At 42.5% G+C, this 16,588-nt stretch overlaps 1 protein-coding gene and 1 pseudogene across 1 annotated transcript; both read left to right on the top strand.

Moving 5' to 3' along the window:
* Positions 1-201: 201 nt before the first annotated feature.
* LOC139573490 (uncharacterized) lies at positions 202-1,519 on the top strand. Its single transcript, XM_071396982.1, has 2 exons — positions 202-336; positions 873-1,519. Exon 2 carries the CDS (start codon positions 896-898, stop codon positions 1,424-1,426), a length of 531 nt encoding a protein of 176 aa, XP_071253083.1. The 5' UTR covers positions 202-336; positions 873-895; the 3' UTR covers positions 1,427-1,519.
* A 2,181-nt stretch (positions 1,520-3,700) lies between these two features.
* LOC139572585 (centrosomal protein of 162 kDa-like) overlaps positions 3,701-16,588 on the top strand; it is a 38,799-nt pseudogene continuing 25,911 nt past the window's right edge.

The raw sequence follows: 16,588 nt of genomic DNA, 5'->3' as shown, positions 1-16,588 counted from the left end.
TTGATTGAGCTTGCAGTGCGCAATAGAACCTAGAGTAGTCGCAAAAGTGCAAATCCTGTCCATCCAGCAATCCAGGCAGGCTTAAGCAAACTCTCATAATACCTGAAATATTTCATATAGTATTTGAACCCAGGCCTGCTTCTCATGCAGTAAGCAGATGCATGCACTGTATAAAGTACATGAGCCCTCCCTCAAACACTTATGCCAGAACCCGGTCTTACTCTGCTACAGTAAGGGTCAGGTGCAACACTGCAACCAACACAAACTTATACCACAGCCTTTGAGCAGAGACCTGCAAGCTAAACCTACAGACTCATCCTATAGCGACATTGCAGGGTAAGGAGATTCTAGTGAACTTACTAGAGCAATAAGGAGATTCTAGTGAATTTACTAGAGCAATAAGGAGATTATAGTGAACTTACTAGAGCAATAAGGAGATTATAGTGAATTTACTAGAGCAATAAGGAGATTCTAGTGAACTTACTAGAGCAATAAGGAGATTCTAGTGAATTTACTAGAGCAATAAGGAGATTATAGTGAACTTACTAGAGCAATAAGGAGATTCTAGTGAACTTACTAGAGCAATAAGGAGATTATAGTGAACTTACTAGAGCAATAAGGAGATTATAGTGAACTTACTAGAGCAATAAGGAGATTATAGTGAACTTACTAGAGCAATAAGGAGATTCTAGTGAACTTACTAGAGCAATTGATACATTTTAGTGCTGGATAAAAAACAGATGGAGATTTTCTGGGAAATATCTACAGTTTTGTCGATAATCAAATGTTATCCGTTTTATATATAATAAGCAAATTTTGTCACTATGTTTAGGAATAATTTATAATATTTTACATGTAATCACTTGTCATAGATAACCCTTAATTGGTGTTCAGCATGGCCAATCACACCAGCGCCCTGAGATGCATCTTGCTGCTGCTATTGGCCGTCGCTCTGGCCTCGGCTTTGAGAACATTGGACACGAATGAAGAGCTGGAGAAGACCGGCTTCGGGACCCCGCCCCCTCGCCACGGCCTCAAACTACTCCTCTGGTATGTCCAGACCTGCATCGACAACAACATGGTGTCTCTCTGTGACCCCAGGGAGGGAGCATACGGGTTCCATATGTTCAAGAACTATAAACTGTTACTCCCCAAACTGAAAGACCAGAACCTGTACACCTACTACACCATTGGTAACCTCCATTCCCACGGTGCAGAGAACCTGCCCTATGAAGTGAGGCGGTACTACGACAAGGACAACCTCCTCAGCAACCAGGACAGGGTGTTGGTGAAGTACAACCAGAACAACAATCACATCGAGAAGATCTACATCTCAGAGCACTACAAGCAACGCAAGACGTACATGATCGGGCCCAATCTTCTCTCCTCTCTCAGACAGCCCAGCAGGCTTGCAATGATACGATAGTAGGAATATCAAATCTGTACATTATGCTATTCACTGTTGTTTTTCTTGACACAAACCTGATGGCATTACTAAACCTGTAATATGTCAACCTGATTTTATTGCTGCTGTGTTTACTGTAACGTTCTGTTTCCTTTACAGATACGCTAGAGAAAAAAACAATTACAGACAGAACATTGCGATTCTGAGTGCACTGAAATCAAGTTAATTTATGTCTGCTATAACGCAGTCCTTGTTCAATCATTCCTACTGATGTTGATTCAACTGATGACTTACATGACTATAGAAAGTGAATGTAATGCAAAAGAGGGTATATTTTTGTTGCTGTTTCCGATTGTTTCATGCTACTTCTTATACAATTTTAGAAGTGTTGATCACAGAGTGACAGTGATCTCTATGCCAGTGGCGGTCGGTGCCTTTTAAGATGAGGGAGGACGATCATTTTTTTTATGAGCAAGGCCTTATTTCTATTACAGCATATTGAATGACTGTCATTCATATTCCATTCACCCAGCTCACCAGGCGAAAAAAACTTTCCAAGCCAAACCTTCATATTGTAAAAGCTAACCACTACACAGCCTACATCGTTGTCACCATATTTGCTAACATCAAGTCAACACCATAGCTACAAGAACTAACGCATTAGTAAACCCACTACAATCATGAAGTACAGTGTTGCAAGCAGTTTAGCAGTTACACTGGTGGCAATAAATTAATACAACCAAAAGCTTACCTTGACTTGGAAAAGTTCCATAGCCAGCTAGGTAACATAGCATCCTTCTCTGTTTGAGCCGAGTGTTTGAGTAGGCTAACTAGTGTCGTGTCTTTACTATCATTAAATGAAGACTTTTAGTTTTTATCAATGATTCTCTGTAATTAGTATTACGCGATTAAACTGATTAATCATGTAACTGTAATTAACTAGGAAGTCGGGGCACCAAGGAAAATATTCAGATTACAAAGTTATAATTTCCCAATATAACTTTTCAGATATTTTATATCTGATCAATTAGTCTTCGAATTAATGAATTATTTACTTTACCTCACGTTAGTCTCATTCCAAACGCCGTAAATTGTTGGTTATCTGCATGAACCCAGTCTTCACTATGAGTCATCCATACATCAATTGTCTTAAATCATTTATTTACTAAGTAATTCACAGAAATGCATAAACAAACAGTAGATAGTTACAAGGAAATGATAACGGCGTTTCCCTAGTGGGATAAACCGGTATCGCGGCTTGGTGGACAAAAAGGGAAGTGGGGGTCAACTGAGATGAGACACTACAAAGTTGATAATTATAACAATTGAAATGCTAATCCTTTGCACATGAATGCTCGCTCATTCAGGAACAATTGCAATCAATATATATATTTACGCTCAGTGTGTCGTCGGGATCTTTGTTGAAAAGTTTGTTTCTGTTGGAGAGTTTTCGTCCTCTCTCTCTCTCTCTCTGTCGTGGTTAGAGTGGATAGTTCAGAGTGACATTCATTCATGTCGTTATGGATAGATGTTTCGGCGGTCTTCGTTCTTCGCGTTCAATAATACCGATTTCCTAGCTGCAGACTAGTAATTACAGTTTTTTTCAATTGTTTAAGCACAATTTTGAAAACAGGGCCCGGTTTGTCAAAACACTACACACAATTAGCACAACCCTACACCAAAGTAGCACAACACTTCAGATCATTTGCAAAATGGAACACTTGTCAAAACTATACACGACTTCATAAAAATAATATTTTGTTACCATACGAAACACACACATTTCATATGACTTCAATCTTTTTGAACCAGTTACACACTGCTGTTGCTAACCTAAAACACTTTTAGCAAGTCTAATTGTCAGTGATTTGAGTACTGTAAATGAAGTACACAGAGAAAGTGCAACTATACAAACACTACACAAGACCAATGCTGCAGACTGAGGAAAATATAATTTATTTCTCTCCATATACCCAAATCAGTCAACATGTCAACATGGAGAATCACAACAAAACATGTCCCAGTTTTCATGCTACTACAGTAGTGTGCATAACACTGTTAGCTCAGCAAACAGACAAATGTAAAATACTGTATCCAGTACAGGTTACAATTACAGTAAATAACAACAACAAACATAAAAAATAATCTGAAAAAAACGGACAATATTGTACAGAAAATACTACAGTAAACATACTATACATTATCTCTTCGCCTAGCTGGATCTGGCCAGAGAATTTCATCAACATCCCAAGCAATATCGTCATTAGCAAGACAACGCGGGAAGAACCGTCTTGAATGTCGAGTCCATCCTTGCACAGCTGCGGCGTCGACTTGGTCACAGGCGTCCTCCATGGCCTGAATGAGGGGTACCTGAGCCTGGGGCTGGAGATCGTAAACCTTCCACCGCCATGCAGAGAAAAACTCTTCGATAGGGTTTAGAAACGGAGAGTATGGTGGAAGGTATAGTACTGTCAACTGTGGATGGTGTTGAAACCAGTTCTGGACCAAAGCAGAGCGGTGGAATGACACATTGTCCCAGATGACCGTGTATTGCTTCTGGTGCATTTCATTACCTGCTGTGACGATGTGGTGCAATCGGTCCAAAAATGTGAGAATGTGAGGTGTATTGTAAGGGCCCATTTTGGCATGACGGAGGACAACCCCATGCTGTGAAATGGCAGCACAAAGGGTGATGTTACCCCCACGTTGCCCTGGGACATTGATTATAGCCCTGTGGCCAATGATATTTCTGCCTCTCCTTCCTTTTGTGAGGTTGAACCCTGCCTCATCAATATATATGAATTCATGCAGGATTTCCTCAGCATCCATCTGCAAAACTCCCTGAAATACAGTGAAAGACGAGATTGTAGTTCAGGATAGGTCTAGTATACAGTCAATGTAAAAAAGTTGTGTGCAGTATGCAACATCACAGTGCTAAAGTGAACAATACAAACCTCCACATACTCATGCCGCAGCCGTTTGACCCTCTCTGAATTCCGCTCAAAAGGCACTCGATAAAGTTGTTTCATTTGAACCTGATTTCTTTTCAGGATGCGTGCCAGTGTTGACTGAGAGACCTGATGGACATTATTGAAAATGGCCTGGTCACCGATAATGTTGGCTTGTAGTTCTCTGAGCCTGATAGCATTATTGGCCAAAACCATGTTCATTATCTCTCTCTCTTGTTCTTGCGTGAATATGGGCCCCCTTCCTCCTTGTCGTTCCCGACCCTCAATCCTATGTAGAGAATAATACATGTAACTTACTGTACAATGTCACAGGAAGGGGTATCACAAGTGCTGATATGGTGCATACAATAAGCGGCTGATTACTGTAACTGTAGACAGATCTTCTTTTACCTGTTTTCCTGTCAAAGTCCTTATGACAGATGCCACTGTATATCTGCTAAGATTTGGCTAAACTCTCAGTCCAGCATCCCTCAGCGTCAATCCGTGGTTCACAACATGGTCCACTAGTGTTGCACTAATGTCATTTGATAAGTTTGGTCCTCTTCTTCTCTTCTTTTGTGCACGTTCTCCTCCTGCTTCAGGTCTTCCTCAACCTTTGACTCGGCCTCTGCCTCTTCCTCTACCTCCTTCTCCTCCTCCTCCTCTGTGTACTCCTCCTCTCACCCTCACTCTTCTTCTGACTCCTTCCATTTTGGTTGAAGGCAGGTGAACCTACCTGCTGCATTTTTATAGTGCTTAAACCTGATTGGTGTGTCTACAATTTAGCAATCATGTGTTTGTGCACCTGATGGCTGTGTTTAACAGATTGGCTCATAGGTGTGGTAATTTGACAGTCAGTGCTTTGGAATTGCAAGGAAGTGACATCATGATATACTTCTGTGTCTGATGTATACAAGTGTGTTTAGTGTTTTGCAAATCACTGTGTGTAATGTTTTGCAAATAGTGTGAAGCTGACAATGTGCTTACAGTTGTGCAAATCTAGCCTTGTGTTTTGCTCCTTGAGTGTAAGGTTTTGCTAATTGTGGGAAAAGTTTCATTTTAGTGTGTAAGCAATCGTAAAAAACTGTAATATCAAAGACTTGTTCTTATTCTGTCGGTATCGATAGTCTAAGAGTTTAACCACGTGGGATGGTTAAAAAATTCAGCAGTCTGGTCTCAAACCTTGGCCCTCTCGTTATCGAGGTAAGCTGGTCTGCAACCTTTGTCCTCTCGTGATTGAGAGAAACATGGTCTGTTGAGAATTTCTCAAAGTTGGAGTTTTATTCAGGAGTTGCAGAAAAGGGCCTGTCCCAGGATTCCTGACCCTAACTGGGCTCATGGGCGGTCCTATGATTTAGTTAAACTCAAAAGGGAATTGGAGTTTCCTTCATTAAACAGTCCAAAATCACATGACACAATTTTACAAACAGTATCATCCTCACTCATTCATCTTATACAACAATTAGATGTAAACCTCATATCTGAGGCTATTATATACACAGCGTTATGGTAATGTGGCCGCACCGTCTCCCATGAGTTTTACCAAGTTGTAACAAACAGACCAGTTCGTAGCTGGATTCTTCACCGATCTTTTATACCTTCTCCGGAACATAAATGTTGTTCGGACCTCAAGTTCTGTGAGGTGGAAGAAATTCCTTTGTTCTCTATGAAACTTCACTCTGTCTCTATACTGTGTGGCCATGAGGCAGGGTCTTCCCTAGGAATTTACGACCTCTCTGACCACAGCAGCCTGGTTGTAGGAGCAGAGAGAGGCAGGGAGAGGGGGATGGGGCTTGCTGTACCCAAAGAGGGCAACGTCATGACACTAGCTAGCTAGCTGCATTTTCTAGCTAACTAAGTGAAAGTGAAAGTCAAAAAATACAAAACATAGCTATCTCTTGCTTCTCCTTTCTTTTTGAAGGAATTCATTTGTTAAAAACTGTTCAACTACTGTCTTTCTCTCTCTTTGAGGTTAACTACTCACCACATTTTAAGCAGTGCAGTGCTAGCTAGCTGTAGCTTATGCTTTCATTCTCTCTCATTTTCATTCATTCTCTGATCCTTTGATTGGGTGGACAACATGTCAGTGTATGCTGAAAAAGCTCTGATAGGTTGGAGGATATACTCCGGAAGTTGTCATAATTACTCTGTAAGTCTATGGAAGGGGATGAGAACCATGAGCCTACTAGATTTTGCATTGAAGTCAATGTATCCAGAGGAGGACGGAAACTAGCTGTCCTCCGGCTACACCATGGTGATACCCTACAGAGTGCTGTTGAGGCTACTGTAGTGTTTTAATCAATTATTTGGTGACGTGAATATATTTAGTATAGTTTAATCTAAAACAAAAAAAGGATTATTTTTTTAATGTTTCACTGTTTTTATTTTTATGAAATTCACTAAGGACGGCTGTCCTCCCCTTCTTCCTCTGAGGAGCCTCCACTGCTCTGTGCTCAACCAAGCCTGACACCACCCTGAAGGGGAAGTTTTGGTGGTTTTGTTTCTACTGGGGCTTTTGCAGTGTAATACCAGGTCCTTTGACATATACCACTTAAGTTTCTGTTCATCGTTTAAAATTAACACTTCTCTATTCACCACTTTCTCCACTCACCCTGAGAGTAATGGTCTTTCCTCAACATAGCTTAGAAAATCATCTTAGTGTGGCATTAGTTTACCTGTAGTGCAGAGAGAGAGAGAGAGAGAGAGCGAGAGAGAGAGAGAGAGAGAGAGAGATTACAATGGACAGAGAGAGCTAAAGATATAAAAATGACTCTATGAGCAGCTCATAGAGGATGAGAAATAGCATGTTTACTGAAATGAATAAGGATAGCAGGAGATACAACCATGAGTAATGGTTTTATTGTGAGACCACATGTCCATATGACTGTTTTAATGTCCCAGTACACAATATGTAGTGTAATAGTCTACTCAGGTCTGTGGATTGCCATCATTATCTCAGTACAGACCTTTGTGTGTGTGTGTGTGTGTGTGTGTGTGTGTGTGTGTGTGTGTGTGTGTGTGTGTGTGTGTGTGTGTGTGTGTGTGTGTGTGTGTGTGTGTGTGTGTGTGTGTGTGTGTGTGTGTGTGTGTGTGTGTGTGTGTGTGTGTGTGTGTGTGTGTGTGTGTGTGTGTGCTCCTATAAATGCATTATGAATTACATTAATTTGTGAGATGTAAGTGTACACACCATGAACACACCCGACAGAATTAAACACACACACACACGAGACAGATCAGTGATGTCCTACATATTATACTCTTCTCTCATCGTCCTTGTGCCTCTGTCTCCCTTTTTGTTCTCTCTAAATGAGAATTAAATCAAGTCAGATTAAAGGCAGCGCTTGGAGGAGCACATGGCTCTGATGTGGCTGTCCATGCTTAACAGGAGACAGGTTATTCTCTTTCTGCACTAGCTGCCTGGGCGGATGGGGGGAGTCCATCTGACTCCGAGCAGCTCTTTGACAGAATTCTAAAGCGGCAGAATGAACAGATGTCTCCCAATGATTAATGTGCCTCTCTTCTTCTCCTCTGAAGAGCTGCATGCCTGTGCATCTCTTACCCTTCTCTCTCTCTCTCTCTCTCTCTCTCTCTCTCTCTCTCTCTCTCTCTCTCTCTCTCTCTCTCTCTCTCTCTCTCTCTCTCTCTCTCTCCTCCTTCTTATAGTCACTCTGTAAAGCTACTTTGTTCACTTACTTCTCTCTCTTTCTCTGCCCCCCTCTTGCTCTCTGTCTTTCCCCAAGTTCATCCTTCATATAACTCTTATGCCTCTCTTTCTCTTAATCTTGTCTCACAGATATGAGGCCTATCAGAGGTGGGGTTATAGGGCCATGGAGTGATATAAACGCTTTTTTAATGGACTAAATAATGGGTTAGAGTCTTGGAGAGTTAGGAGATGTGTGGTAGGATGATATGAGGTGAGAATATAATATGGGCTGAGATGGCTGTGGATAGTCATGTACGGTGGGACTGCTTTGTTGAATAGAAATACACTGGGATGATGGTATGTCAGTTCCGCATACATTTCCATGGGAAGGTGCAAATGAGGAAGTTTGATAACATAATGGTGAGCAAGCTATCACAAAGCTTCCAGAGAGAACAGCACTGGACTGCTTCATTTCATAGATGTAGTTACATGCATGTAGCGTATTGAGGATATGGGGGTAGACAGGCTGTGAAGGACAGAGGATGGGTGAGGGCTCTTGGAATAAGACTGGTTAGTGTGTACTGATGATTATACACGACCTCCAAGAAACAGAAACAAAAAGAGGTACGTCAGGCACTTCTCTCCTTGGAAAATAAAGGGCAGAATAGCAGTGCAGGTAGGTTTGATGAGAGTCATAGTGTAACCCTGAGCCCTATTGTTTCTAGAGCAGACCTGCTAGTCATTGGATCGCCTTCTTTAAGACACTTCCCTTTATCATCTCTGTTTCTTCACAAACCACATGACAACTGGAGCATTACTCCAACATGTTCCTTTTTTTAAGGGGTTCAGCCCCATTCAAATATTGTTATAATTTATGAGTGAAAAACACACATAGAGAGACACACACAGAGAGATGCACACATTGTAGCCTATTCTACACTTTACGTCTCTCTTTCTCCCCTCAGGCTCAATCTCTCTATCCATCTCTTTTGAGGCAGGCCTCTCGCAGCAGACCTTTGTCTCCCCCTGCAGGTCAGTCTGAGTATGATAATGTCTACTACACCGTCTCCTGGGGAAAAGAACATTAAAACCCATACTGCTTGGTAATGAACACCAGCCTATGGTAAAGGGCTTGCATGAAATATTTACACTGCGGTTAATATTTTATATGGCAATTTTGTATTTAAATTGGATTTAATATTTAATATGAATACAGCGTTAAGTGGGGATGACTATTTTCTAAACATCAGTCCAGACATCCTACATATGGTTGCAGGAGTAAATAGAGGTATGACGGGCATACTGCACATGGACACAGGGGTGGAACACACACACATGGACATACACACACACTCACAATGTGTAGGTGAGTGAATGTTTAGTTGCACAGTCCAATCCCTTTGAATGAAATGTGCCTAGGGACACCGACAGATACATAGCACCATAAAACAAAGCTCAGCGGTTCCTGAAATATTAAATATTAAGACAGAGTTTTCTGCTCACAGCTTTCTTCTGGCCCTGTAACAAACAGCTGGAGACAATTGCTAAATCCTTTGATAAGATTCCAAAGACAGTTTTCTTGGAAAATGTACAAATGAGGGTGATTCTAGATATACAGCATAGACTGTAAAGATTAGTACAGATTTATCTGAAGGAAAATGTCAGGAATTCAGAGAATGTCCTGTATTTGTGTGTGTGGTGGTGGGGAGATGTGATGGAGTGAGTAATGTGAGGATCTCTCATCATTAATATGTGGGTTGTAGAGAACCTGAACTAACTCACCTGATTCACCTAGTCAAGGGCTTGATGATTAGTTGACTATTTGTTTCAGCAGTGCTAGCTGTGGAACAGGTGAAATATATGGAACAGCTGGGGGTAGATGTTTGAGAACCCCTGCAGTACTGTGCAGGGGCAGGGGACGCCTGCCCTGTAGATATACAGTAGGTAGGTGTGTGGGCCCGGCCGTGTCTCTCCTACGTTTTGACCCTCTGTCATTACAAGGCTGGAGGGAGATCTCCATCTACTTATCACACTGGATCATCAGCCAGTCCTTTGTGATTTCCTATAACCATCTTCTTCACAGTGATAGCAGTAGGCAGATATTATGCAGTGTGCCCAGAGAGAAAATGATGAAGAGAATTCGCCAGGCTTGAGTGTTCTCTGCCAAAGTGGATGGGCAGAGAGAGCTAATCAATCATGGCTCGTTCAGTTAAAACGAGGATAAAGGAGGTGACGTCTGGAGGGACCGTTAGCCTTCTCACTCTGACGAGGCTCATTCCTATACAGCTCTATGTACATTACAATGTGGATACTAAAATGCTGGCTAAATGGCTGCCTTCATTTACATTTAACTAGATTCCTTGACATTCTGTATAAACCCATCCTGGAGAGTTTGGTTCTAGTATTTTGCTGATGTGTTCTCTCTCATACTATGATAGGAGAGTAGATACAGACCTCACATATAGACATTGTAATCATGATTGCATAACAACAGTCATTAGATCATTTATCATTGCAACGATGATATGATGGCTGCTATCAATTTATGAGGATTTTGGTTTGTTAGAAAACACAAAGGTATGCTTGCATACCTTTGTGGGAGCGGTAGAAAGGAAATCCAATCTGCATCCCTCTTTCTGGGATAACCCATGCAAAGTCTCTCCCTCTCACTCTTTGCGCATAGGCGATTCTCACACTATTATTGTCTGGCCAACCTGGGGAAGTAACCCAAAGCCATCTCATTAATCCAATGTGCTCTGACCAGGGACAATCATGCAGGATTGAGGCATTGCAGTCTCTCAAACAGCAAAGTTCTGGGGAGCCTAATAGATTCTCTGTGTATTTTAATTCCATAAGTCAAAAACAGGAAGTGGGGGTACAGAAAAAAGACACTAGTCCTTTACATACGCCTCACACCCTCCACTTCCCCTGCTCTAAAGAATCAACAGATTATGTATGGATATGAATCAGAATGAATATGGGTGGGGGGCATAGGGTGGTATGGGAGGGCAGTAGAAACAGTTGTCCAGTTAGTAGTGTGAGTCAGAGATAGAGAGAGCGATCCCAATGTCACCCAGTGACAGGAGAGGACAGCGCCTTCATTAGTGCGGTGAGTTGTCCTCGCATTTACATCAGAACCGGGGCAGACAAGAAGAGAGGAGAGCATCCTCACTAGCATGCTAACCAGCATTCCTCCCCTAATCACTCACTCAGTTATCATGGTCAGACAGGTCCGGCGATTGTACTGAAGGCACTTGGGATGTCTATGTCTCTGCATTAAACATTCATTTAACTGATCAGGGGGAGAGTGATGAGTGTCACACACTCGCTCGCATGTTTGCTTTCCCCTAATTTCTGGTCTGTTCTCTTCTTACCCATCCCTCTCTGTATTTATCAAGGCTGTAATGCAGCAGAGATGGCATGGCTGACGAGCGGGCTGAGAGGGAGGGACATGCCATGCGTCTCTGATTGCCTCCGGGGTTGCTAAGGTCATGTGTTATTGCATTGTTACCATAATATCATCTCTAATGTGACTCCCGGCCCCAGCTTCTATAGTGAGACTCATCATTCAGGGCCACTTGATATTTCCACTCACGTCTATAGCCAAAGAGCAATATTATGACCTGATTCAAGTGCTGAAGCTTGAGTACCGTCCTGTAAATCTGTCATTTGAACTTCACAGGGCGTTTTGCATGCAACCATGTCACTTAAGAATTAATATGTCCCTTTAATAGGGAGAAAAATAACATAGCTTACACGCTATATAACTCTATTATACTAAATAAACCACTCCTAAGACTCTTTAGTTCTCTCCTCCTCAGAGTCCTCATATCGAGCACTGAGTAATCTCATTTACATGCAGAGACAGTCTCCCCATCCCCAAAACCTTGCAATTCAAAGGCCCCAACTGCACTTAGCAATTTTAATTAAAAGTGATTTAATCCAATCGGGACGTAATCACCTCAAATTAAGCTCTGCTTTTCTTTGTCTGAAATTGTCTTTGTCTCTATTGGGTTGAGCAGTGAGAATACTTTGCCTCAGTAGAAGTATGTGTCAGTGAACCGTGGTGGGAGGGGTGGTGGTCCTGCCTTGCTCTCAGAAGACGTGTGTGTTAAGCATGGAAATGTCACTGAAACTAGAACAGGGAACGTGAAGGTTAGCATTTGCTATGGAATGACACATGTCATCCTGAAGCACAACACCTGGTATCCTTGACAAAAGCTGATGAATATGATGTGTGTGTCTGTGTGCGTGTGCGTGTGCGTGTGTGCTCGTGCATGTGTATGAGGGTGTATGAGTGTGTGTGACTGAGAGAGAGAGTGTTGGAGAGAGAAAGGACAGTGAGGAGAGGAGGAAGGTGAGAACAGAGTTTAAATGGATCTGTCCTGACCTCAGAGAGAAAGGACAGTGAGGAGAGTAGGAAGGTGACAACAGAGTTTAAATGGATCTGTCCTGACATCAGAGAGAAAGGACACGGAGGAGAGTAGGAAGGTGAGAACAGAGTTTAAATGGATCTGTCCTGACCTCAGAGAGAAAGGACAGTTAGGAGAGGAGGAAGGTGAGAACAGAGTTTAAATGAATCTGTCCTGACCTCAGAGAGAAAGGACAGTGAGGAGAGTAGGAAGGTGACAACAGAGTTTAAATGGATCTGTCCTGACATCAGAGAGAAAGGACAGTGAGGAGAGTAGGAAGGTGAGAACAGAGTTTAAATTGATCTGTCCTGACCTCTGAGAGAAAGGACAGTGAGGAGAGGAGGAAGGAGAGAACAGACTTTAAATGATCTGTCCTGACCTCAGAGAGAAAGGACAGTGAGGAGAGGAGGAAGGAGAGAACAGAGTTTAAATGGATCTGTCCTGACCTCAGAGAGAAAGGACAGTGAGGAGAGTAGGAAGGTCAGAACAGAGTTTAAATGGATCTGTCCTGACCTCAGAGAGAAAGGACAGTGAGGAGAGTAGGAAGGTGAGAACAGAGTTTAAATGGATCTGTCCTGACCTCAGAGAGAAAGGACAGTGAGGAGAGTAGGAAGGTGAGAACAGAGTTTAAATGGATCTGTCCTGACCTCAGAGAGAAAGGACAGTGAGGAGAGTAGGAAGGTAAGAACAGAGCTTAAATGGATCTGTCCTGACCTCAGAGAGAAAGGACAGTGAGGAGAGGAGGAGGGTGAGAACAGAGTTTAAATGGATCTGTCCTGACCTCTAAGGGAGTCTATTAGATTACCACTGATCTCTCATGGCGACAGCCCACAGATTCACAACTTCGGAGGACACACAGTGAAGTATTCATAGCTCAACACTGCCCTCCAATGGAGTGAACTAAGATCAAATACTTGGAAACATAGTAGGCCTTTTTTCCCCACTGACAATTAGGCTGGACTGCAATTTAGTCATCACCTTTAATGTATGATGCCAAGGGAGGCCTATGTATTTACTGTTACAATAGGCCTACCAGAGATTTGATTAAAGAAGTTAAACTCTATCCGTTAGTGCCTTGTTTCCAGGACAAATTTAATTCAGAATAGTCATCAAATCTAATGTTTGTTGCTCCAACATACCTGTATCGATGAGTTGCCTTTCGTTGCTTTCGTTAATTGTTTGGCCAGTGTCTGTTTCACCTTTGGTTCTTAAAGATTCAGACATGTTCTTAAATGCGACTGTTGAAATGAATGCTGTTTGTCGTTCATATTGTAGCGACCTTAACCCAACACCTAGCAACCTCTTCAATGAATCAGACCACTTGCTGTAATGTTTTGGCTTGACAGTTGTTGGACTAGGTGTTGGCTTGACAGTTGTTGGACTAGGTGTTGGCTTGACAGTTGTTGGACTAGGTGTTGGCTTGACAGTTGTTGGACTAGGTGTTGGCTTGACAGTTGTTGGACTAGGTGTTGGCTTGACAGTTGTTGGACTAGGTGTTGGCTTGACAGTTGTTGGACTAGGTGTTGGCTTGACAGTTGTTGGACTAGGTGTTGGCTTGACAGTTGTTGGACTAGGTGTTGGCTTGACAGTTGTTGGACTAGGTGTTGGCTTGACAGTTGTTGGACTATGGTTCAAGGCCCAGTTGGGGCTACCTCTACATTTGTTAGTGAGACCATCAGAGAGGTGTGTACACGTGACGTGAGAGACTTGGTATAGAGAAGTGTGGGGACTCTCACAAGTGTGGGGACTCTCCCGAAGGAAAGGGGGTAATGTAGCAACCTTAACCCAACACCTAGCAACCTCGTCAAGGGGTTTGGACCTCATGGTGTAACGGTTAAGGTGTTGCATTGACAGTCGCTGGACCTGGGTTTTAGTCCCGGTTCACTACATTGGTGTCAGAGGTGGGATGACGCCAGTGAGGTCATCATAGAGGTGTGTATACTTGAGAGACTTGATATAGAGAGAAATAGTAATGGCGTCTTTTTGTAGGCACGAACTCTGCCATGGTTTGTTGCATAGCCGCGGGAAGTCGTTTGTGGGTGGGGGCGCTGCAATTTGCCTGCGCTGAAAATGTCTACAGTGAGGGAAAAAAGTATTTGATCCCCTGCTGATTTTGTACGTTTGCCCACTGACAAAGACATTATCAGTCTATAATTTTAATGGTAGGTTTATTTGAACAGTGAGAGACAGAATAACAACAAAAATATCCAGAAAAATGCATGTCAAAAATGTTATAAATTGATTTGCATTTTAATGAGGGAAATAAGTATTTGACCCCTTCTCAATCAAAAAGATTTCTGGCTCCCAGGTGTCTTTCATACAGGTAAGGAACGGAGATTAGGAGCACACTCTTAAAGGGAGTGCTCCTAATCTCAGTTTCTTACCTGTATAAAAGATACCTGTCCACAGAAGCAATCAATCAATCAGATTCCAAACTCTCCACCATGGCCAAGACCAAAGAGCTCTCCAAGGATGTCAGGGACAAGATTGTAGACCTACACAAGGCTGGAATGGGCTACAAGACCATCGCCAAGCAGCTTGTTGAGAAGGTGACAACAGTTTCTGTGATTATTCGCAAATGGAAGAAACACAAAAGAACTGTCAATCTCCCTCAGCCTGGGGCTCCATGCAAGATCTCACCTCGTGGAGTTGCAATGATCATGAGAACGGTGAGGAATCAGCCCAGAACTACATGGGAGGATCTTGTCAATGATCTCAAGGCAGCTGGGACCATAGTCATCAAGAAAACAATTGGTAACACACTATGCCGTGAAGGACTGAAATCCTGCAGCACCCGCAAGGTCCCCCTGCTCAAGAAAGCACATATACATGCCCGTCTGAAGTTTGCCAATGAACATCTGAATGATTCAGAGGACAACTGGGTGAACGTGTTGTGGTCAGATGAGACCAAAATTGAGTTCTTTGGCATCAACCCAACTTGCCGTGTTTGGAGGAGGAGGAATGCTGCCTATGACCCCAAGAAACCATCCCCACCGTCAAACATGGAGGTGGAAACATTATGCTTTGGGGGTGTTTTCCTGCTAAAGGGACAGGACAACTTCACCGCATCAAAGGGACGATGGACGGGGCCATGTACCGTCAAATCTTGGGTGAAAACCTCCTTCCCTCAGCCAGGGTATTGAAAATGGGTCGTGGATGGGTATTCCAGCATGACAATGACCCAAAACATACGGCCAAGGCAACAAAGGAGTGGCTCAAGAAGAAGCACATTAAGGTCCTGGAGTGGCCTAGCCAGTCTCCAGACCTTAATCCCATAGAAAATCTGTGGAGGGAGCTGAAGGTTCGAGTTGCCAAACGTCAGCCTCGAAACCTTAATGACTTGAAGAAGATCTGCAAAGAGGAGTGGGACAAAATCCCTCCTGAGATGTGTGCAAACCTGGTGGCCAACTACAAGAAACGTCTGACCTCTGTGATTGCCAACAAGGGTTTTGCCACCAAGTACTAAGTCATGTTTTGCAGAGGGGTCAAATACTTATTTCCCTCATTAAAATGCAAATCAATTCATAACATTTTTGACATGCGTTTTTCTGGATTTTTTTGTTGATATTCTGTCTCTCACTGTTCAAATAAACCTACCATTAAAATTATAGACTGATCATTTCTTTGTCAGTGGGCAAACGTACAAAATCAGCAGGGGATCAAATACTTTTTTCCCTCACTGTATATCTGTCCGCTAATACAGGACTAGTAAAGGCCCAGTGTAGTACTTTTGTGAATTGTTTTTAACTAAATGTATTTGAGTGTTTACCAGCATTTGTAACTTGAGTCTGATAATTATCTGTATAAAACAGTTAATCTGATAATACTTCTGGAATAGAAAAATACTTGCTTGATATGTTTTTCAGTTTCTTGAAATATTTCATTCTATGTGAGAACTTAATGGTCTATTTGTTCCTTTCCCACACACTCATCTAGAGCAACTTACAGTAATGAGTGCATCAATGTTGATAGGGTTTCATACTGGTCCCCCATGCGAATTGACCCCACAACTCTAGCATTGCAAGTGCCATGCTCTACCAACTGAGGCACTTCATCACATCATCATAAATCACTTGTCGTCCCAATATACTCAATTACTGTATTGTGCATTGTTTTTCTTCATGGTGATGTAAAGTCCACAGGTACAAACCTAGATGACCAGCATATGTACAATGTACAA

The sequence above is a fragment of the Salvelinus alpinus genome, chromosome 4, assembly GCF_045679555.1.
Source record: "Salvelinus alpinus chromosome 4, SLU_Salpinus.1, whole genome shotgun sequence".
Taxonomy (NCBI): domain Eukaryota; kingdom Metazoa; phylum Chordata; class Actinopteri; order Salmoniformes; family Salmonidae; genus Salvelinus; species Salvelinus alpinus.
The sequence above is the reverse complement of the archived record's forward strand: the minus strand, read 5'-3'. Positions and strand labels throughout refer to the sequence as shown.

Excerpts from the sequence above, each read along its gene's own strand:
- LOC139573490 (XM_071396982.1), top strand. The coding sequence starts at position 896 with ATGGCCAATCACACCAGCGCCCTGAGATGCATCTTGCTGCTGCTATTG.